Source organism: Gopherus evgoodei, unplaced genomic scaffold (genome assembly GCF_007399415.2).
Source record: "Gopherus evgoodei ecotype Sinaloan lineage unplaced genomic scaffold, rGopEvg1_v1.p scaffold_39_arrow_ctg1, whole genome shotgun sequence".
In the NCBI taxonomy this organism is placed as follows: domain Eukaryota; kingdom Metazoa; phylum Chordata; order Testudines; family Testudinidae; genus Gopherus; species Gopherus evgoodei.
In genome coordinates, this window is record NW_022060060.1 from 2565756 (window position 1) to 2588232 (window position 22477).

The following is a 22477-nucleotide window of genomic DNA, read 5'->3' on the forward strand; positions in this document are numbered from 1 at the left end:
GTAGGGAAGGTTAGACAGATAGAGAGATCTATCTATCACATCTATTGGGAAACCCTTTGAGATCCTCAATGGACAGCACGCTATTTTTAATAGTCAATTTGCATCTACTTTTTTTCCCCAGGATTAAGTACCGAGAAGAACAGCGTCACTCAGAGACAAGGACAGCTGGTGGGGGTACGAAGTTTCTCGACTGAAGATGCAGGTTATGACATATACTGGTACAAACAGGACAGCAGTGGCCAGATGAAGTACCTCTTCTGACGGTCTGCGAGGAGCGAGCACAAAGGGGCTGGCAGCCGGTTCTCACTGGAGTTCAGGCGAGCCGAAAAATACCTGGGTCTGAGAATTGTGGAGTTAGAACTGAGCGATTCGGCGATGTACTTCTGTGCTATAGCTCAGAAGGCCTTAGTTTATCACTGTAGGTGGGTTAATAGAGGGGCCTTTACAAAATCCAATGATCAGTTTTCTCTTGACTGAGACAAAACTGGCACAGATAGAAATCAATGTAAAGAGACACAACAAGCCACAAGCAGAGGTTTGAATCAAACGGTGCAGGTGTGACCGAAACCGCACGGGCACTAACTGCATGGAAATGTTACCCTTTTCCAGAAACCTTCCCCCCCACCGCCCCCAAAATACCCAGAACCTCATGAGCCCAATGTCACTACCTATCACACCGCAATTCCCATTAATAGCTCTGTCATAACTATAAAGGGAAGGGAACCGCTCTCCTGTGTACAGCACTATAAAATCCCTCCTGGCCAGAGACACCAAAATCCTTTTACCTGTAAAAGATTAAGAAGCTCAGTGGCTGACACCTGACCCAAAGGACCATTAAGGGGACAAGATACTTTCAAATCTTGGTGGGGGGAAGTCTTTTGTTTGTGCTCTTTGTTTTGGGGGTTGTTTGTGCTTGGGACTAAGAGGGACCAAACATCAATTCATGCACTCCAAATCTTTCTGAACCAGTCTCTCTTATTTCAAACTTGAGTAAGTAACAGCCAGGCAAGGCGTGTTAGTCTTATTCTTGTTTTCTCGACTTGTAAATGTTCCTTTTTGCTGAGAGGATTTTACTTCTGTTTGCTGTAACTTTGAACCTAAGGCTAGAGGGGGTTCCTCTGGGCTCTATGAATCTGATTACCCTGTAAAGTATTTTCCATCCTGATTTTACAGAGATGATTTTTACCTTTCTTTCTTTAATTAAAAGCTTTCTTTATAAGAACCTGATGGATTTTTCCTTGTTTTAAGATCCAAAGGGATTGGATCTGGACTCCCCAGGAACTGGTAGGGGAAAGGAGGGGGGGTGGTTAAATTCTTCTTGTGTTAAGATCCAAGGGGTTGGATCGGTGTCCACCAGGAACTTGGTGAAAAAGCTTCTCAAGGCTGCCCAGAGAGGGAAGGTTTTGGGGGGAAAAAGGGTGTTCCAGACACTGAGGAATCTGGATGGTGGTAGCGAACCCAGATCTAAGCTGGTAGTTAAGCTTAGAAGTGTTTATACAGGTCCCCACATCTGTACCCTAAAGTTCAGAGTGGGGGAGGAACCTTGACAAGCTCCGTCTGCTTTTGGGGCCAGATCCCAGCAGGTAGGAGTCAGACCTGGCTCCAGTAGTGTAAAGGGGCGGGGCTGGGTGGGTCCAGGCATGCTGCCTTCGCGGCATGCCTTGCGGAAGGTCCTCTGGTCCCTCGGCTTTGGGGGCCTCCCATAGGTGTGCCACCGAATCCGTGGGACTGGGGACCTCCCGCAGGCTGCCGCCAAATTTGCGGACCGAGGACCTCCAGCAGGCAAGCCGCCGAAGACAGCCTGTCTGCTGTGCTTGGGGTGGCAAAATACCTAGAGCCGCCCCTGCCTGGATGATAAATTACACCCCAATGCATACACAGAGCTCATTTCAGGAAAAATCTGGATTAATGTACACAGGCTTCAAAGGATTCCCTGAATATCCAAGTATTTGAGCTTTGCGGGATCAGACGGGGAAAGGAATTCCTGAACTGGGCACCAATCCTCCAGATGTAAACTTTTAGGGTTGTTACAAACCATGGGGTCTGCTTTCAACTGAGATTGGGGAAAGAAAGAGTGATGGGTGGCAGTGGGAAATAATAGTGCAACCTTTTGCCATTCATTAAATTGAAAAGACTTCAGTTTTGCTGTGAACATTTTCCATTTTAATTTGTGTTGGGCTTTTGTTTGTCTTAAATGCTTGGAGTTGGATTTGACTGGGCTGGGTTTCTCTGAGATTTTTTTGTTTAATGGATTGAGTTGAACCGGGTTTTGTTGGATTTATATTTGGTTGGTTTGGGCTGTAATCCCCTGAGTTGGGTTTGGGGTTGAATTGCATTAAATTCAGATGGGTTGCACTGCTTTGGATTGGGTTTGATTGGATTGTGTTTGGTTCGGTTCAGCTGGATAAAGGGTTTACCCAGTTTGGATTCATTTAGGTAGGGTTGGCTTGTACTAAATTGGGCTCAGGTGGATTGAATTTCATGGGGGAGAGGGATGAACGCAAGACCATGCACCTTGTTGCCACATAAGATGTTGTAAACACAGACAAATTGTATTTTATCTGTTACACGTTTATGGATAGAGTTCTCCTCTTCTCTAGGAGGGTCAGACTTGTTTTGACAAATTTGTTACCTGATACGTAGCATAAGACTGGGAGGGAGTTCTTTAATCTAGCTTTCATATGAAATTATAGAAGTGACAAAATATTATTAAAAGTTAAACTAAATTTTTACCCTCGGTCTAATGCTTGTCCTTTCTGGTTTACATTTTTTATCGAAAAAACTATTTTAATCCAAAGCATCTTCATTGATAATAATAAAAAAACAGAGGAATATACTGTAGGGCAAAATGCAGGAACTAAATTGTGTTCGAGAAGATTAACAGAATATCAGATAGGAAAAAAAACAGCTTCTTTTAAAGAACAGATTAGACAAACACCTGTCAAGGATAATCCATGTACATTTGGTCCTGTATCATCACAGGGGGCTGGACTAGATCTCTCTCGAGGTCCCTTCCAGCCCTGTGTTTACACGATTCTGCCATATTGCCATAAACAGCCCCCTGCTCACTTTTTGTACGAGCTGAGATGCAATTCTCCCCCACTGTGGGTCTCAGAGCACAGTAATACACAGCGCTCTCCTGGTGAGAAACAGCCTCAGTCTTGAAGGGAACCGTCCCATTACCCATGTACAAAGATGCTAAGAATTTTCCCTGGACAAGCGTCTGATCCAGAGCATCAAACTTCGTTTTAGTCAGTATATGCTGAGGAGGCTGGTTCGGATACTGCTGGTACCAAAACAGATATGGGTTTATGCCAGCGGTGGTGAAGTTACAGTGTAAAGTTACACTTTGCCCCTCTGAGACTCTCACTTCTGGAGGAGACTGGTCCATGGAATCACTTTGTGCAAGACCTGTGGAGGGAAAGAGAGACTTTAAATATCTGTGTATGTGTGACTGGAACTTTTAAACTCCTTGGTACTTGGACCCCTCCCTGTCTCTCTGCTCCTTGCACACAGATGACTTGGTTTGTGATGTTACTCTCAATGTCTTCTTGCAAAGGAAAACAAAATTTCTCCCATGATTTCTTTGTTCAGAGATCTTTATTTTTTTCTTTGTAAATGCCTTTATTTCAAACTAAAGGTTTTAGTCTCACCTGACTGCGGAAGTAGAAGCCAGAGCTGTACAGACACGTACAAGAGCACTTTGCAGCTTCAGGTTATCCTGGTGTTGTTACGAGATCTGCAGCTAGCTATAGAATATCTCCTCCTCCTCCTCCCCTGTGATTTTGAAAATGATCGTTCATGTCCTAAAGATGAAACCTGCTTCCTCCGTGACCTTTGTCTCCCTCCTCGCAATTTGTGACGCTACACAATGAGGAAAATTCACTCAGCTTCTGGTTCCAAGTTAGTTTGATCCATACACACAACATAATGTAAAATATGGATGGTGTAAAGGTATGAAGCGCCCTCTAGTGGATGTCAAGTATCAGATGGGTAGCCGTGTTAGTCTGGATCTGTAAAAGCAGCAAAGAGTCCTGTGGCACCTTATAGACTAACAGACGTTTTGGAGCATGAGCTTTCGTGAGTGAATACCCACTTCGTCAGATGCAAGTAATGGAAATATCCAGGGGCAGGTATATATATGCTAGCAAGCAAGCTAGAGATAACGAGGTCAGTTCAATCAGGGAGGATGAGGCCCTGTTCTAGCAGTTGAGGTGTGAAAACCAAGAGAGGAGAAACTGGTTCTGTAATTGGCAAGCCATTGCCTCATTCTTCCTGATTGAACTGACCTCGTTATCTCTAGCTTGCTTGCTAGCATATATATACCTGCCCCTGGATATTTCCATTACATGCATCTGATGAAGTGGGTATTCACCCACGAAAGCTCATGCTCCAAAATGTCTGTTAGTCTATAAGGTGCCACAGGATTCTTTGCTGCTTCCTCTAGTGGATGTCAAACAAAGCAACAAGAAAATCATGCGCTCATCTCTTGTGAAAATCTGCTATCCCTCATAGGATATTTTATCTGGTTTCTCTCTCCAGAGGATTAGTGAAAATGAGGGTATTGTTTTACGTCTGAATTATGGGAGGGTTAGCAGTTTTTGATAATTATCCCCCAAAAGATGCAGGTTAGTCCGGCTTTGATTTCAGGGTCTGCCACAATTTTTCTGGGTCACTTTGGGCAAGTCATTTAGGGTTTCTCAAAGAAGGGTCGCTGCTTGTGTAGGGAAAGCCCCTGCCTGGCAGGCCGGTGTGTTTACCCATCCCATCCACAAATCCGGCCCATCATGGCTCCGATTGGCCACTGATCGCTGCTCCAGGCCAATGAGGGCTGCTGGAAATGGCGATCAATAAGTCCCTCGGCCGTGCTGCTTCCCGCAGCTCCCATTGGCCCAGAGCAGCGATCTGCGGCCAGCGGGAGCCGTAATCAGCCAGACCTTTGGACCAGGCCGGTAAACAAACTGGTCTGTCCTGCCAGCGGCTTTCCTACACAAGCAGTGACCCCTGTTTGAGAAACCCTGTCCTAAAGCCTAATCATAAACCTCACCCTAAACATAACCTCAGCCCTAGCCTTCAATCTAACCCTAATTTTAAACAATAATCCTAAAACTAACTCCTACATTTAACTTTCTTCTAACCCTAATTATAAATTTAACCCTGATCCCAATCTTTAACATAACCTCTATCCTAACCAGCACACTAACTTCTACCCCTACTGTAATACTACCATTTATTTACTCCAACCATAGCTACCTATATACATAACCCAAACTTAACGCTAATCCTACACTCTAATCTTAAATACTAAACCTTAATCGGTCTAACTCTAATCTCCACCCCTCTAGCTCCTGACTGTGCCCCAGCCCAAAGCATTAATCCTAACCCTAATTCTTAACCTCAATTATACACATACATTTAACCCTACATTCTAAGCAGTAGGTGTAATCATAGTAACCTTTAATCCCTTACTCTTAATTGTAACCTAAATGCTACGCAGCGCTAGGGTAAAAAAAGGGGGGGAGGTGAAGAATAAAACAGAGATATTAAGGAATAGAGATTATCTGAGTTCTTGAGTCATCTGAAGTCTCAGCTATTTCATTTCAGCCCTTTGTGTTTCTCACTCACTGGGGACTGTGTGCAGCTCCTCAGGGGCTTCATAATATCTTAAGGCATTTGGGGTCCCAAACTGAACTGTAGATCGGGTCATCGCTTCCTTTAAGTCTTTTCAAAATCTCAGCCACACACAACATTATCATAACAAAATATCTTTTCAAGTGTACCCCATTCGCAAAGACCTCACTCAGTTTACTTCCACAATTACTTACCTTCCCCTCAAAAAACAGGGTGCCCAGCTTCTTACTGCCATTGACAGGTTGACAGGTGTAAGAAATAGACTAGAATAGATAAAAAGAAAAGAGAATAGAACCACCAATTATAAAATGAAAACAAAATAGTTAATGCCCTGGAATGAAACCATACTCACTTAAAACAAAAAAAGTAAGAGACATTTTCATTGTAATAATTTGGTGTTTTAATAATCCCCCTCCCCTGATCCGATGCACAAAAAGGAAGCTGCGGCTTCTTCCTTTAAAAGGAAAAAAACAAGGGTAAAGTGAAAATCTTGTGTTTGTGGCAATGCCTTTAACACCTATATTGCATCTCTCGAGATGCTCATTCTGCAAGCTTATGAAAGTGTCTCTTCCTTGTGAGCACTTTCCCTTGAATTCTTTCTCACAGCCTCTGAGCTGCAGGAGGAGGTGGGGACTGTAGAAGGCAGGGTTCAGAAATGGATAGTGGCTGAAATGTAACGTGTTCCGTGGATGGGATGTAGTTTTGCGGATGCAACACTGCCACCTAGTGAGCAAATGAGTGAGTGACTGGGTGTGCGATGTCTTCCCCACTGACTCCCGGGGCGCTGACCTGAGTTGCACTAGCTGAGGGTTTGATCCCTTAATATTAAGATATATCAAAGAAAGGGGGAGGCATTTATAAGGGTTATCTTCAGAGTTGGAAGCATTAGATTTTTATGGATAAATGTTGATTTCACCAGCACACAAACCAACTAAAAATATTTCCATCTACGATGGTTGAAATGTACAGAGAGTAAGAAGTAAACAACAAAAGTAAGAAAAGATGCTCCTTGAGAACTCATTAGAGTTTTATTTACGGATATTTATTGTGAATATTTTGGCATGTGATCACAATTTTTGTGTGTTAATGTTTCTAAAGATTTAACTTTCTGAATCTCCATCTCTACTATCATTAAATAATTATTGTCTGATCCACCAGTTGTCTGACTACCTCATCCCACCCCCACGAATTTCCTGAATCTTTGAAATTTTAAATAAATAAAAAATGTTTAAAATCCATAATTTTGCACAACTGTGAAAATTTAAGCTGACAATGAAAAATGCTTAAAAATAAACTGTAAACATATATATACACAATATCAATATATACACAATATCAATGTTTATTTTTAAGAATTTGTTCATTGTCAGTGTCATAGGTTTCACAGCCACTCTGAACTTTAGGGTACAGATGTAGGGACCTGCATGCAAACCCCTAAGCTTAACTACCAGCTTAGATCAGTCTGGTGCCACCACCCACATCGTTTCAAACAGCTGTTTATGAATCATTTGGGAAACTCAGTCTTCCCCTACAAAATCTCTCCCTCACAAGTAATGTAACTCTTCCCTGGGTAATCTTGAGACTCCTCCACCAATTTCCTGGTGAACACCAATCCAAAACCCTTGGATCTTAAAACAAGGAAAAATCAATCAGGTTCTTAAAAAGAAGACTTTTAATTAAAGAAAAGAGGTAAAAGAAATACCTCTGAGAGATTAGCATACAAGCTACCCTCACAGACAACAGATTCAAAACACAAGGATGTTCCCCTGGGCAAAACCTTAGTTACACAAAAGAAGACCCAATTTGATTATCCCTCTAATGCACAAGACAAGTCACAAAAGAAAATAAACATAAACTAATTTATTCCTTCTTTAATACTCACTATCCTGTTTGGTTCCTGGGTCTTTTCACTCAGGCACAAAACTGAAACTAACTCTGAGACAAAGGAAAACTTCCCTCCTTCCTCTTGAAACATCTTGTCCCCCCATTGGTTCCTCTGGTCAGGTGCCAGCTAGGCTAGGAGAATTTCTTAACCCTTTACAGGTAAAAAAGGCATTAACCCTTAACTGTCTGTTTATGACAGTCAGATTTTAAACGATATATAGAAATCGAATTCTGCCACGACAACTGACCTCATATCATGGAAATACCGTAACGTGGCCATCAGTTTGCCGGTGGAATTCATTGCTACAAGATGTAATTGGTGTCAAGACTTTAGCATAATTCAAAAAGGATTATTGTTTTCTACGTTATTATAGTCCTTGTTCCTGTTCTAATTTTTATATCCCCATCTCGGTGACGGTCATGCTTAGTTCTTCCATAGTGTTTTCGTCTTTAGATCTCAACGTGCTTTACATAAGTGGGTTGTAATTTTATTCCTATTTTACAGAGGTGGGAACTGAGACAGAATGAGGTGAGGTGACCTGTGCAAGTGGCTGAGCCAAGAATTCAATCTCCAGTCTCCTGAGCCCCAGATCAGTGCCCCGTCCAGGCCATATTATCTCATTACCTAACGGTAATAAGACTATCCCTGGTACATTTAAAAGGTTTCTAGACGTCTGGGTTGACTACAAATCTGCCTGCTTTAGGGTATTTACCACCCTCTAGCCAACAGGAGTTAGGGAGAGATATTCCATAGAGCCAGATTATCCCAATTGAAGAGTTTTTTGTGCTTTCTCTTGTTTCATTCTTTGGCCATTTCCAATAAGAGGAGACTGTTTTTAACTTGGTCTGATCCAGGCAGGGAACGCCTGTGTTTCTGAGAGGAGTCGTTGGCAAACACTGTGAATTGGTTTTTTGTGCTGCCAGTGAGTGCATGTGACTCTCTGTGGGACTCATGGCGCAGTAATAGACCCCGGAATCGCTCACTTGGGAGGCAAGTTTGCGGAGGTGATAGGTTCGATCCTTGTGATGAGCAGAAAAGTATTTCCTATTACCTTCCTCTGGGTCAGCGGAACCATCTCTCAGAAATAGCCTAGGTGCTTGACTGCCATACTGCACGTACCAGAAGAGAGTTGGGTAGCCGGTAGTCTGATAGGTACAATTCAGAAGAACCGGTTCCCCTTCGCATAAAGTCACGCTGCTTTCGGTCTGTGTGACAGAATTGCCATTCGCTCCTTAAATATAAAAGATGGTTAGGGTTAGGATTTGCAAAGAATCCTAAAGGATTTAGGCACCTAAATCCACTTGAAATGCAGTAAAACTGGAGTTCTTAGGAAACATCAGGTTATTAATCACTGCCATTGACAGAGATTTAGGGACAGATGATAGAGGGTGTAAAATAGGTTACTGCCAGACCTATTTGGGGAGAGGGGTTGTTTGTTTTTAACGTTGTATGTAGTTTGTGTTTGTTTTTGGAGGGTTGGGTGGTTGTTTCATCCCTGTGAAAAATTCTATGAACCTGAAAAAAAAAATCGTCAAACTTTCATTACTTTTTTTTCAGTTAAAAAAAAAACCAACCACCTTGGAAAACCAAAGTCCTCTCAACCACAGGTTGTTTTATACTCTGCAGGAGCATATCTTGTTTTCCCTTTCAAACTCCCAAGGAAAAGGAGGAGAGGGAAGAGTTATAAAACATGGTGAGGTAGGGAAGCAAATGCATAGTTGATGTAAAGCCTATCAATGCTAGTGATTTTCTATTAAGCTAAACTGCTTTAAACCCACTGAGGATCTGGAGAAATAGATCTGTAATATTGCTCAACTCTGACTCACCTAGAATGGGAAGTATGGCAATAACCGAGACACGGAGGAAGAACATTTTCAGGGGATGAAGTGGGGTAGAACCGTCTCCAAGTGTCTTCCTTGCCTTCTCCAGCTGTGAAGAGGAAGTGGGAAGGAATGGCTCCTCTGGGAGATGCCTTAATATATACCCACCTCCTGTCTTACTGGAGCTGGTCTGCTCTGCTGAATGACACTAGGGTGGTAGCCACACAGCAGCCTGCTGTTGCCTTTAATGTAGCGTCCCCGGCCTCAACACGGTGTTTGCAAGGAAGGGGGAGGAGCGATTTCAGGGGAATCAGAGGCCCAGTTGAGGAAGATGCTGTCTGACACCTCGGCATGAACCGTGAGTTGGTGAAAGAGCGCTGCCTTGTGGGAAGAAAGGAAAGTTTGCCACCAAGCTAAAAAGTTTTCTTCCATCTGCAAAACCTTCCTGATCTTAAGGAAAGGGCTTTAGAACCACTTCTTTCTTTTCTGATGGGAGGGGGTGCGGAGGAATCCAGTGGGATAGAAGTGAGATCTTGGAAGCCTGCAAAACCCTCCAAGACTCTTATGTTGAGCTGTGCCAGAGGCCATGGGCTCCTAGAATTTTCACAGACACTTGGTTCATTTAAGGGTTCTGTGTCTCTTTGTATTTTTGGGTCACTGGGTGGGTTTCTTGAGAAATCTGGCATCAGTGCAGAATAATTAATACCCAGTCTCAACACCCCCAGCTTTTGAAATTTTGTCCCCCTGGGGAAAGGGGCAATGTCTGGTTCTACCTGTTTCAGGAGGCTTGGGGAACAGAGGCCCAAACAGTGTGAAGAGTCAATCTGAATTAATTCAAGGGCTGGCCCTCACTTGATGCATCCTCTTCTTAGTAAGGCTGATGTAAATGTAGAGCAATAACTATAATTTGACATTTAGATGATGAAGTCAGATAACTGCGTCTGGACTAGCAGGGTGTATGGCTGGGATGCCTCCTTCCTATGCGTGAATTGGGAATTGAGTTATTATATTTACTCCTGGGGGAATTCTGACCCCAAAAAATAAATTTTGCACCAAAAAATTCTGCGTTAATGCTGCTGACTCTTCCGGCGCTACAGATGCCTCTGGTGAGCAAAAGGCAAAATTGCAGCACTTGTAGGGCAGAATGTATTTTCTATGAGGGAGGGGAATTCTGCGGGACACAAATTCTGCACGTGCGCAGTGGTGCAAAATTCCCCCAAGAGTATTTATTGTATGTTCCACAGCCTGTTCTGGGTGACTCTTTAATTTTCCATTTGTGAAACATTACTTGACATGAGACTTTAACCAAGAAGGCAAAACCCTGCTGCAGGTATCTGAGGGATCTCCATGTGGAAGATGAGTGAGCCTACATCAAGTTTCTGCATGCAGGCAATTTATCGTTTTTATTATAGGTTTTCTCTGTAGTGCTTTTGGGCTAAATACTGTATTGTGCTTTGTGAAAGCTGGTTGATGTTGCTGTAACCCTTCGGGAGATAATACAATGCCAACCATTCTGCTAAAGTCAAACCATCAGTTGCAATCCTAATCCTCTCGTGTGGAAGGAGAGGGATTTGATGGGGCCGTGTCTTAAATGGGCGACTGACCCACTCCTGCCAATGAAGTGACACCGACACACATCAGCTGAGAGGCAGGTCTTCCGTCTGACAGACAAGCACTTATCAGATTAGCCACTCAGTGGGTTTTTGTGCAGCTCCCCTGTCGGTTTCTGTCACTGTGTCACCCAAGGCACAGAAATAGAGAGCAGAGTCGCTGATTTCGCTGGAGTTTTTATTTAGACGGAAGGATGTTGGGTTTCTCTCGAGTTTAGCAGAAAAGCCTCTCCTGCGCTTTCTCTCCTCCTCGTCTGTTGCCTCATACTCTGCCAGCAAGAGGTGAGGGGCTTCGTGTGGATACTGCACGTACCAGAAGGGCACTGGAGACCCAGACATTTCATAGGTGCAATTCAGAAGCACTGGTTTTCCTTCACAGACCTTAATGGTGCCTTCAGTTTGTGTCACCGAATTTCCATAGGTCCGTTCTGTGAATGAAAAAAATGATTGATTGTGGATGGGATTTTCTGAGGATCTTAAAGATGTTGGGCACTCAAAAGCCAGTTCTGTCACAGCTTGGCACCAAATCCCTTAGTCTCCTTTGTAGAATAGAATACAGCACAACATATCTCCAACATAGTATGATTAATATATACTTCTCAACTGAACCTTATTGAGGATATTGCTTATTCTATCCCCAAATTTCCTTATGATTATTAAACCTTCGATGTCCTCTCATGTTGTTGACATCTGTTTAGATCAGAAGTAAAAAGCCTTCAAACTGAGCATAAATGGACAGCTATTAAACCTAAAGAAGCAGCCCTGGGATGTTTATCTACCTTCCAAGCTTCCAAAAACTGAGGCGACGGGGCTAAGATTTATAAACTGGCGATTTATAAACATGAAATTAGGGCTAAATCCGCATCTTTTTGTAACTCCACACAGTTTTCCACGGAGTTGTGACAATTCACGGCAGCTAAAGATCTGGCCCAATAGACCTGAAAACTTACTCACTGAGAGTGGAAAGTATTGCAAATACTGAGATCCAGGTGAGGAACATCTTCAGGGGATCAGGTGAGCTAGAACCTTGTTCACGAGCTGCAGAGAGAAGCTTCTCCCTTACCTTCCCCAGCCGTGAGGAGAAGTGGGGAAAGATGTCTTCAGAATATAGATCCACCCGCTTTCTTTGCGGTGCAGCTCTCCTCTGCTGAGTGCCTACGGTGCTAACCACACAGCAGGCTGCTACTGCCCATGAACTAGGCTCCCTAGCTTCTGCAGGATGTCTGAGAGCTGGGGGCGGGATTGTGGGGAATCGGAGACCACGTGAAGCAGCAGGCTGTGAAATGACAGCTCTGCACTTGGGTGAGGGGCTGGTAAAACAGGGTCCTCTTGTGGCACATCTGGGGGGGAACTTCCTGAGCCGCTAACACGGTTTCTTTTACAACACCCCAGCCATATTAGCCGGCTGTAAAACCTGCCTGGTGTGATGCTGAGCCTGGTTAGGCAGCTGTTGTGCTGAGACCACAGCCTGTTGTTACCCAATGTCCTTTCGTTGTTTCCTTTGTGTTCCTCCCTGTTTCTCTGCACCCACATGTTGTCTCCACTTCCACTTGCATTGTAAGTGAATTCAGGGAAGACACGGCCTGTTTTTGTTCTGTATTTGCCTGGCATAGCAGGGGCTCCTACTTATTATCATAATCACAGATGACCCCGGGTCCCTTCCAGAATTGCCATGTTTACTGGCTAAATCCTCAGCTAGTATTGATTGTTGCAGACCCCTTGACTCTACCATGCACATTTAAACCAGCTGTTCCCATTCCCTAATTTCATTTAAAATTGGGGCGAGGGGGGCGGGTTGTGACATTAAACCTCAATTTACAAACCAGATAAAACCCTGCATTAATGCAGATAGGGGGGAGAAATAATAAAAAATAGGTGCCACAAGGATTGGTATTTAATGTGCCATATCCCCAAATGGTCTAAAGATCCATAGCTTCATTGAGATAAATGGATCCACACAGATTTCCACCAGATGAGGTTTCATACTGTTACACGCTGTCATAAATATAAAGCGAAGAGTAACAACCTTTATGTATGCAGTAACACAGGGTTTCTCAAACTGGGGCCGTGGTTGTGTAGGGAAAGCCCCTGGCAGGCCGGGCCAGTTTGTTTACCTGCCCCATCGGATCGCGGTTCCCACTGGCCGTGGATCTCTGCTCCGGGCCAATGGGAGCTGCTGGAAGCGGCACAGGCAGAGACACTTACTGGCCACCACTTCCAGCAGCTTCCATTGGCCTGGAGGAGCAAACTGCAGCCAGTGGGAGCTGTGATCAGCCGGATCTGCTGACTGGGAAGGTAAACAAACCGGCCGGCCTACCAGGGGCTTTTCCTACACAAGCAGCGACCCCTGTTTGAGAAACCCTGCATTAGATTATCTTTTGTTTTAGCTTGTGAATTTTCCCTATGCTAAGAGGAGGTGTATTCTAGTTTTTGTAATTTTGAAGTTGAGCCTAGAGGGGAATCCTCTGTGTTCTAAATCTTTTCATTACCATGTAAAATTACCTTCCATACTGATTTTACAGAGGTGCTTCTTTTATATTTTTCTTTATAAAACTTCTTTTAAGAACCTGATTTATTTTAGTGTCCTAAACATAAAAGGTCTGGTCTGTACTTTTATTAAAAGCAATTGGTTGGTATATTATTCTCAAGCCTCCCCAGGAAAGGAGGTGAAGGGGCTTGGGGGGATATTTTGGGGAAATAGAAACTCCAAGTGGGCCTTTTCCTGAATCTTTGTGTAACTCACTTGGTGGTGGCAGCAATACAGTCCAAGGACAAGGGAAGGATTTGTGCCCTGGGGAAGTCTTTAACCTAAGCTGCTAGAAACAAGAGTCCCCACATCTGTACCCCAGAGTTCAGAGTGGGGAGGGAAGCCCTAAAATCACAGGTTGGTTCTCTACAGTTTCTATTCAGCTGTCTGGGTGGTAGCAGCCTCTGAGTGGGTGGTTCCTTCAGATCTGACACTTCCCTTGAGATGCAGTGCCAGCATTTTAATCAGGGCTCGAACAGAAAGAGGAGGGGTTGGACTGCAAGAGGCTCAGAGTTCATAAGATACCAGAGGACAGAAGAAAGGGCGGGTCATGCAGAGATAAAATATTATTCCAAAGATGAAACAGATCCTCCTTGCGATCAAAGGCATCCACTGAACAGGAGTGTCATGATGGAAAATATGGGTATATTGATGGGATGGAGGGGGGTATTGACCGGAATGAGGTATATTGATCATAAATAGGAAATATTTGTGGAAAGTGAGTCTATCGCTAGGAAAATAGGGTATTTTGTTGGGGGGAAATGCATTGATGAGAAACAGGGATACAATGATTGGATCCAGCATATATTGATGGGAAATAGGAGTATATTTGTGGGAATCATGAATGCTGATGGTATATAATCTATTGTTGATAAATATGGTAAATTGATGGGCAATGGGTTATACTGATGGGAAATAGTGTTGTGGTGATGGAAAACATTTGATCTAGTGATATAAAATAGCATGTATTGATGGGAAATGTGGGTCATTTTGCGGGGTATGGAGCATAAAATAAATTTTAGTGTGATAATTGTGTTGCATAGCCACCTTTAATATATTCACACCCCTTCACTGGTTTAATTAAATCACTTAACACCTGTGATATGAAACTAATGAAACTTCCTGATGTTGATACAGTGAGTGTACTTTACCCATCAGGATAAGGGCAGACTTCCACCTGCAGGGCAGAAGATTTGACATCTTGACACAGCAATGGATTGACTGTAGGGGGGAGTATCAGAGGGGTAGCCGTGTTAGTCTGGATCTGTAAAAGCAGCAAAGAGTCCTGTGGCACCTTATAGACTAACAGACGTTTTGGAGCATGAGCTTTCATGGGTGAATACCCACTTCGTCAGATGAAGTGGGTATTCACCCATGAAAGCTCATGCTCCAAAACGTCTGTTAGTCTATAAGGTACCACAGAAGTCTTTGCTGCTTTTAGGGGGGAGTAGTTTATGTATCTATATGTGGATTTTGTAAGTGTCCTTGTTCTATTCCTTAAATGCCTGGGTCACTTCACCTCTCTCCCCAGGTGGGATCCCTCTGCCCCTCTCTGGGTGACCCCCACTTCTCAGCCCCAGAGTGGGATATTAATCACTTGGGGGCCACTCCTGGCTGTCACACTATGTCTCTCAGAGCACAGTAATACACTGCTGCGTCTGCCAGCCTCACACTGTGCAAGGACAGGCTGCTGGATTTTCCATCTCCATGGATGTGCAAGGCTCGCTCTGGGTTGGGGCTATGAACAGTTTCAATGAATCTGTGACTAATGAAGGGGGGTGGGAGTAGCTCCTTTTTATGGACACCCAGCCAGCCAGTTAGCTATTAAATTCTGCTTAGTAGCTGTTCTCTACTTGCTTTACCTGTAAAGGGTTAACAAGCCCACAAGTAAAAGGAAAGGAGTGGGCACCTGACTAAAAGAGCCAAGTATTTTTTAAAGGAACTTTTTTAAGTGGGGAAAAAAAGCTTCCCTTTGTCTGTCTGTTGCTGTTCTCTGGGAAAGAGGGGAACAAGGAGGAGTTATGCTATGAGAAGCTTTAAGCCAGGTGTCATCAGATGCTCCTGGTGTGGTGCTCTGCTCTGGTCAATGTTGATATCAATCAGCTGAGTGCATGTTCCCTCTGTGTGCTGTCCCGGCTCTGCAGATCGCTGGCACAGCAAACCAGAGAGAACCTCCAATGACCACAGATTCTAGTTAGGTATGAAGGCACCGGCCAGGTTTATTGTTGAAGAGAAACAGAGTCTCCAGCTCCCCAGCAAATGAAGTCCAAGATGCTTCTAAGGTGCAGCTAGCCAGTACTTATGTGCTCCCTGGCAATGGACTCAGCTCAGTCAGTGGTGGGAGTTTCCAATGCCCCCTTGGCTGGACAAAGACACTGCCCCAGGGATGCATTCTTATACACAGGTACAAACAAGTTACACATCACTCCTGACGTATTGAGGTGCAACCCCTCTACGCAGCAAGGTACGACCCCTCTACATAGCAAGGTGCTGCCTCTCACCTTCTACATGTTGGTTTGAACAAAATACCTCTATCCATCATATTACCCTTTTGGCCCTGTCATTGAGATGGGTCAGCTAGTTCCTTGTTATCTGTGTGGAGTGTACAAGTATGTGAATATTCTGATATCTGGTGCCCAATACCTTTTAGTATCAGAAGGTAGCCGTGTTAGTCTGGATCTGTAAAAGCAGCAAAGAATCCTGTGGCACCTTATAGATTAACAGATGTTTTGGAGCATGAGCTTTCATGGGTGCATGCATCTGAGGAAGTGGGTATTCACCCACGAAAGCTCATGCTCCAAAACGTCTGTTAGTCTATAAGGTGCCACAGGATTCTTTGCTGCTTTTACAATACCTTTTAGGTGTGTCTCTTTCTACAGCATCAGCCCTTTCTTTGCCAGCTTCTCTGAGCAGGGCCTGCTTCTGGCTCACAGCTTCACTTTGCTTTATGTTAGCAAAGTCTTGACCATTACCTTAGTTCAGGCCTTAGGCCTCAAACCAGGCCTCTGATACCAAGGTTTATATCTCAGGGCCTCCTCTTACTACACCAGATATGATTTAAAATAATCAGATCATACTAGAATTACTTATTTGTAACTCCCAAATGTGTAAGTAGATTAGGAATGTTTAGAAAGAAACAGATATAAACCTAATTGCATATTTCTTGGCTTGTGGACTCCTCTGTGCTAACCCCAGATGTCTTTATTTCACTTGTAATCTTTAAGATGGACCTCGAGAGCCATCTTGTTGCTTAATTTCTGTAATTGTTTCTTTTAAGCTCTAGCAAAAGCCTAAGTTCCAAATGTATTTCCTTTCTTTTTGTTTTTAATAAGTTTTTTCATTTTTAAGACCAGGATTGGATTTTTGTGTTCCTAAGAGTTTGTGCATACATTGTTTAATTAGCTGCTAGCAACAGCTGATTTTCTTTCTTTTTTTTCTCAGTTCTTCCCCTGAGGAGGTGGTGAAATGGCTTGAGGGTACCCCACCGGAAGGAATTCCCAAGAGTTCCTTCCTGGGTTCTCAAAAGGAGAGGTGGGAATTGCACTTGGATGGTGGCAGCATCTACCCATCCAAGGTCAGAGACAGTGTGTGACCTTGGCAGTTTAATACCAGCCTGGAGTGGCCACTATTCATTTTTAAAACCCTTGTGGGCCCCCACCTTCTGCACTTGAAGTGCAAGAGTGGGGAATCAGCCTTGACAGCATCCGTGCCCTATATACCGGGGCCCTTGTTTCAGGAACTGCTGGTACCAGAAAATCCATCGTCTGTAACTGAAGAGTGAGTACAAGTCAAGTTCAGGTCTCCTCTGTCAGACGTTTCTGCAGTGACTGGCTGCTTGATACCAGTTCTGCCCAGGGCACCTAGGAAAGGAGATCGGGCCGAAAATGCATTTCATGAGGGCAGGTAATGTATAAGTGGCCTTAGTGTCTACACTACAGCCCCTTCTCCTCATCCTTTGTTGCTCCCATTAACTTCACAAAGATCCCTACTAAGCAGCTTAAGAGAAGAATAATTTCAGAGAGCTCAGTCCATAGCCAATGGTCCCGCTTCCATGCTCACTCTGTGACATGGGAACATTGGAGTTTCTATCACAGAATCCTAGGACTGGAAGGGAACTCGAGAGGTGGTGGAGGCCAGTGCCCTGCACTCAATGGCAGAACTAAGTATGATCTCTAGACCATCCATGACAGCTGTAAGTCTAACCTGCTCTTTAAAACCTTCAGTGACGGAGATTCCGCAACCTCTCTATCTATCTATCTATCTACATTGGGTGAGGAAGGTGTAATTTCCATGTAGAGCAGGGTTTCTCAAACTGGGGTGGCTGTTTGTGTAGGGAAAACCCCTGGCGGGCAGGGCCACTTTGTTTACCTGCTGCGTCCGCAGGTCCAGCTGATCGCGGCTCCCACTGGCTGCGGATTGCTGCTCCCTTCCAATGGGAGCTACTAGAAGCGGTGTGGGCCAAGGGATTTACTGTCTGTCACATCCAGCAGCTCCCATTGGTCTGGAGCAGTGATCTGTGGCCAGTGGGATCCTGTGATCAGCCAGACCTGCGGATGGGGCAGGAAAACACACCGGCCCAGCCAGCCAGGGACTTTCCCTACACAAACGGTGACCCCAGTTTGACAAACCCTGATTTAAAGTGTTAAAGAAAAACAATTAACTTAAAAGAGAGACAATTAAAATAGCTGAGAACCAAGGTCAAGGTGTCGTTGGATTTAATGATTCTGCAACAAAGCAATGATAGTTCCCTGAGCCAATAAAAACTGACCTGTCTTTGTGTCTGAAAGCTTAGAGAAGAATTGGGGCCACAGGGTGGAACCTTATAAAGAGCTAATGGAACATAACAAATACAGGAAGATATAATAGACACACCGCATGATGACAGAAAGACAGCAGCTACACTCAGATACACGGGGACCCTAACAGATGCAGGCAGTTATAATAACCACATATTTAGAGACCCGTCCAGCAAGAGAGACGGAGTTATCACCTGGATCCATCACAGGTGAGCAGGCTGAGGTAGGAAATCTCACTCACTTAGAACAGACATGATGAAAACAGTTGAGACCCAAGACAAACACTTCCCTGGGATTCAAAGGGTCTGGGACAAAAAGAATCGTGGTGCCAAGCGCCAATGTCAGGCAGAATTAACTTGGCTTTGTATCTGGCATCTGCAGGCAGGGCCTGCTCTTGGTTTTTTGCCGCCCCAAGCAAAAACATTTTTGGCTGCCCCCAACCCCAGCCCTGGGCTGTCACCCCCGCACCACCACCACCATTGCCCTTCCCCACCCGCACTCCCTGCTGTCCCAGCCCTGGCCTCTCACTCCCTCCCCACTCTCACCCCCTGCCACCCCAGCACTGGGCTCCCCCCACCAGTGCTGACTCTGCCTGCTTTCCCCTCACCTCCAGCTGGTCCAGCACTGGCAGGGTCTAGGTAAACCTTCAGTCCAAGTTCCTTCCAGCCAGGGCTCCCAACTCCAGGACCAGCCAGGAAGCAGGAGGGCAGAGCAGGGGGACCGCCCCGGCAGGGGGCTGAGGAGGAGGGACGGGGCAGCCCCAGAGGGAGTGGAGTGCCGGAGAGTGGGACACGGGCCCTACACAGCAGTGCCCCCCTGCTGCTGCTTCTGGCTGCCCTGCTACAGTCCTTGGGTGGCTCAGGGCACTTCACCCAGCCCTGGCTGTGGTGCTGGGGGGTGGCCACCCCATGGCACCTGCAGGTGGCTCCATGTGCCCCATGGGGCGGCCCCGAGCTCGAGTGTCCCTCACTCGGAGCCTGCCTGGCCCAGCCACAAGGTGCAGCACTGTTCCCACTCAACGTGAACTGCAGCAGCCCCAGGGCACCCCAGGCGCACGACGTGGTGCTGCAACTGCCAGGGCCGGCTCTAGGCTTTTGCGGCCCGAAGCAGAAAAAAAAAAAGATGGCCAGAATGCTGGCCCTGAAAATGCGCCACCCCAAGCACGTGCTTGGTTTGCTGGTGCCTAGAGCGGGCCCTGTCTGCAGGGAAGAGAAAGAGCTTTTGTCTCCCTCTCGATCTGGCTCTCTGCTAGGAAGAGGTTTCTGAATCGGGCTGTCAGAGATGGGGGCGTTGGCAGGGCAGAGGTGGGTGGGTTGATGTCAGGAAAGTTCAGAGTTATTCAGAGAGAAGAAAGCTGTTTCAGGAATTATTCCTCTAGCACAACACCGCCCCCACGTGGCAAAATACGTGCACAGACGGGAAACGGCTGCAGTAGATTCTCTTTTCTGGTTCTCATAGAGACAGAATTTGTCTATTTCAAGAGGTGAATGGTCTTGTAAAGATTCATGCTCTACCCATCCATGTATTCATTTATCTGGATGGATGGATAGATAGCACCTCTCGGGGATGGTCTAGATAATACATAGTCCTGCCTTGAGTCAGGGGCGGCTCTAGACATTTTGCAGCCCCAAGTACGGAGGGTCTGCTGGGACCAGCAGACCCTCCGCAGGCATGCCGCCGAAGGCACTCTGCCTGCCGCTCTAGCGGTGTCGGCAGAGCGCCCCTCACGGCTTGCAGCCCCAGGCACACGCTTGAAGCGCTGATGCCTGGAGCTGGCCCTGCCTTGAGTGCAGGGGACTGAACCATATGACCTCTCGAGGTCCCTTCCAGTTCTATGATTCTATCATAAATGGCTACATGGATGGATAACCAGATCCCCCCTCCATTTTATCTGATCTATGCTCCATTTATCCTGGGCAGCTGAAGATTCCTGAGCTGCTCAGTACCAGTTCTCCTATGGAATAGGAAGTTATCCTCCGTGATCATGGCAGATTTCGTGTGTTCATTGGCTTTATCTCAGTCATATTTGATTGTCTGGCTGCACTTTCCTTCAAGAACAGGCTGAAGTCAGCTTTCACCGGAGTTGTTCAGGAGAGGGTGGATGTGTTCTGGTCTTTTCAGATTTTACTTTAATGGATGATTCATGGCATTCACCATTTTTCCTGAGATGGTGCAACTCCTGATTAGGGCAAAGAAGGAAGAGACCTAACGAGAGAGAGAGAGAAAGAGAGAGAGGTTTCTGTTCCAAGTTCAGTGTTTGCAGACTTCCCTTCCCTTCTGCCCCAGAGCCACCTCAAGACCCTAGAGCCCGCATCCCCGCTGCTCCGCACAGATCCGGCGCGGTTTTCGCGCAGCTTTCCTGCCGGTCCGTGTCACTGTGTCGCTCGCGGCGCAATAATAGGTGGCGGAATCGCTCAGTTCGCTGGACTGTTTCCACAGCTGGAAGGTTTTTTTCTGCTCATGGTGTGTAGCACTGAACCCTTTCGCTATCCCCATATCCCCCTCTTTTGCTATCCCCATATCCCCCTCTTCCCTTCCCGTGTCCCGCAGGAAGAGCTGGGGGGGCCCAATGGGGTACTGCACGTACCAGAAGGGGAAAGCAGTGAAAGAAGTCTTGTAGCTGCAACTCAGAAGCACCAGGTGCCCTTGGGAGATGATACGGCTTCCTTCAGTCTGGCTAACGGAGACTCCATAGGTCTCTTCTGTGGTGGTGGTGGGGATAGGATAATAAACACAGTCATAAATAACGGGTATGACATAATGACTCCCAGATATAATAGAAACATGACACACACAGATGTAACAGCATAATTACCACCTTTGCAGTCAGATGCACCCCAAACCATAAGATTTACAATCAGATTTAACAGAAATATGACAGATCCATACACACACAAAATAGAAACACAATGTACACTAATATAGTAGAAACATACATAGTAAAAACATACTATGAACATTCAAATGAGAGTCATCTGTCAGATAAATATAGATTTAATATAAACATATACACTAAGCTACAGTAGGGACTAGAGAGATAATGTGTAACATATTTTATCTATCCAGTCCTTACTATTGCCTAGCGTTATATTATGTTTTCATTAAATCTATATGTATCCTAATGCATATAACATAATGCACACTGTGCGATAGTATAGATCTAATACATAACCATAAATCCATCATTCTAGCATAATATAAATACAACAGGAACACAATGTGCATACATACAGCGTAGACACTCAGATATCATAAAAGCCCACTAGATTTTAGATCCTGGAAGATTTAAAGGATTAAAGAAAAATGATTCACTTTAAAAGAGACATGACTAAAATAGCTTCGGACCAAGGTCAAGGTGTCGCTGGGTTTTATGATTCTGCAACAAAGCAATGATAGCTCCCTGAACCAATATAAACTGACCTGTCCTTGTGTCCGAAAGCTTAGAGAAGAATGAGGGCCACAGGGTGGCATCTTATAAAGAGGTAATGGAACATAACAAATACAGGAAGATATAATAGACACACCACGTGATGACAGAAAGACAACAGCTACACTCAGATACACGGGAACCCTAACAGACGCAGGCAGTTATAATAACCACATATCTAGAGACACGTCCAGCAAGAGAGACGGAGTTATCGCCTGGATCCATCCCAGGTGAGCAGGCTGAGGAAGGAAATCTCACTCACTTAGAACAGACATGATGAAAACAGTTGAGACCCAAGACGAACGCATCCCTGGGATTCAAAGGGTCTGGGACAAAAAGAACCGTGGTGCCAAGTGCCAACTTTAGGCAGAATTAATTTGCTTTTGTATCTGGTATCTGCAGAGAAGAGAAAGAGTTTTGTCTGCCTCTCGATCTGGCTTTCTCTGCTAGGAAGAGGTTTCTGAATCAGGCTGTCAGAGATGGGGGCGTTGGCAGGGCAGAGGTGGGTGGGTTGACATCAGGAAAGTTCAGAGTTATTCAGAGAGAAGAAAGCTGTTTCTGGAATTTTTTCTCTGGCACAACACCGCCCCCACGTGGCAAAATACCTGCAGGTGGGTAACGGATTTCAGAGGGACAGCCATGTCTGTCTGTGTCAGCAAAAACAAAGGATTCCTTTTGGCACCTTAGAGACTAACATATTTATTTGGACATAAGTTTTCATGGGCTATAGCCCTCTTCATCGGGTGTATGCTGTGGAACATAGAGCAGGGAGGTATAAATA

The 22477-nt window shown here is 45.2% G+C and overlaps 2 protein-coding genes across 2 annotated transcripts; both read right to left on the reverse strand.

Moving 5' to 3' along the window:
- Positions 1 to 2941: 2941 nt before the first annotated feature.
- On the reverse strand, positions 2942 to 9565 carry LOC115642333. Its single transcript, XM_030545783.1, has 3 exons — positions 9343 to 9565; positions 8568 to 8747; positions 2942 to 3411 (listed from the first exon to the last, which is right to left on the reverse strand). Exons 1-3 carry the CDS (start codon positions 9386 to 9388, stop codon positions 2942 to 2944), a joined length of 696 nt encoding a protein of 231 aa, XP_030401643.1. The 5' UTR covers positions 9389 to 9565.
- A 924-nt stretch (positions 9566 to 10489) lies between these two features.
- LOC115642288 lies at positions 10490 to 19582 on the reverse strand (the record flags this gene model as incomplete). Its single annotated transcript, XM_030545731.1, has 3 exons — positions 10490 to 10581; positions 11078 to 11374; positions 18877 to 19582. Coding segments are annotated over 3 exons (1095 nt in total), but the record flags the coding sequence as incomplete, so codon positions are not given.
- Between the last annotated feature and the right edge of the window lie 2895 nt (positions 19583 to 22477).

Bases quoted from the DNA above. Each gene is read 5' to 3' on its own strand.
- LOC115642333 (XM_030545783.1), bottom strand. From the start codon at position 9,388: ATGTTCTTCCTCCGTGTCTCGGTTATTGCCATACTTCCCATTCTAG. The intron at 8,748-9,342 runs GTGAGTCAGAGT...TTTATATTTAAG, and splicing joins TGCCATACTTCCCATTCTAG to GAGCGAATGGCAATTCTGTC. The intron at 3,412-8,567 runs GTAATAGGAAAT...TTCCCTCCACAG, and splicing joins TTCCGCTGACCCAGAGGAAG to GTCTTGCACAAAGTGATTCC.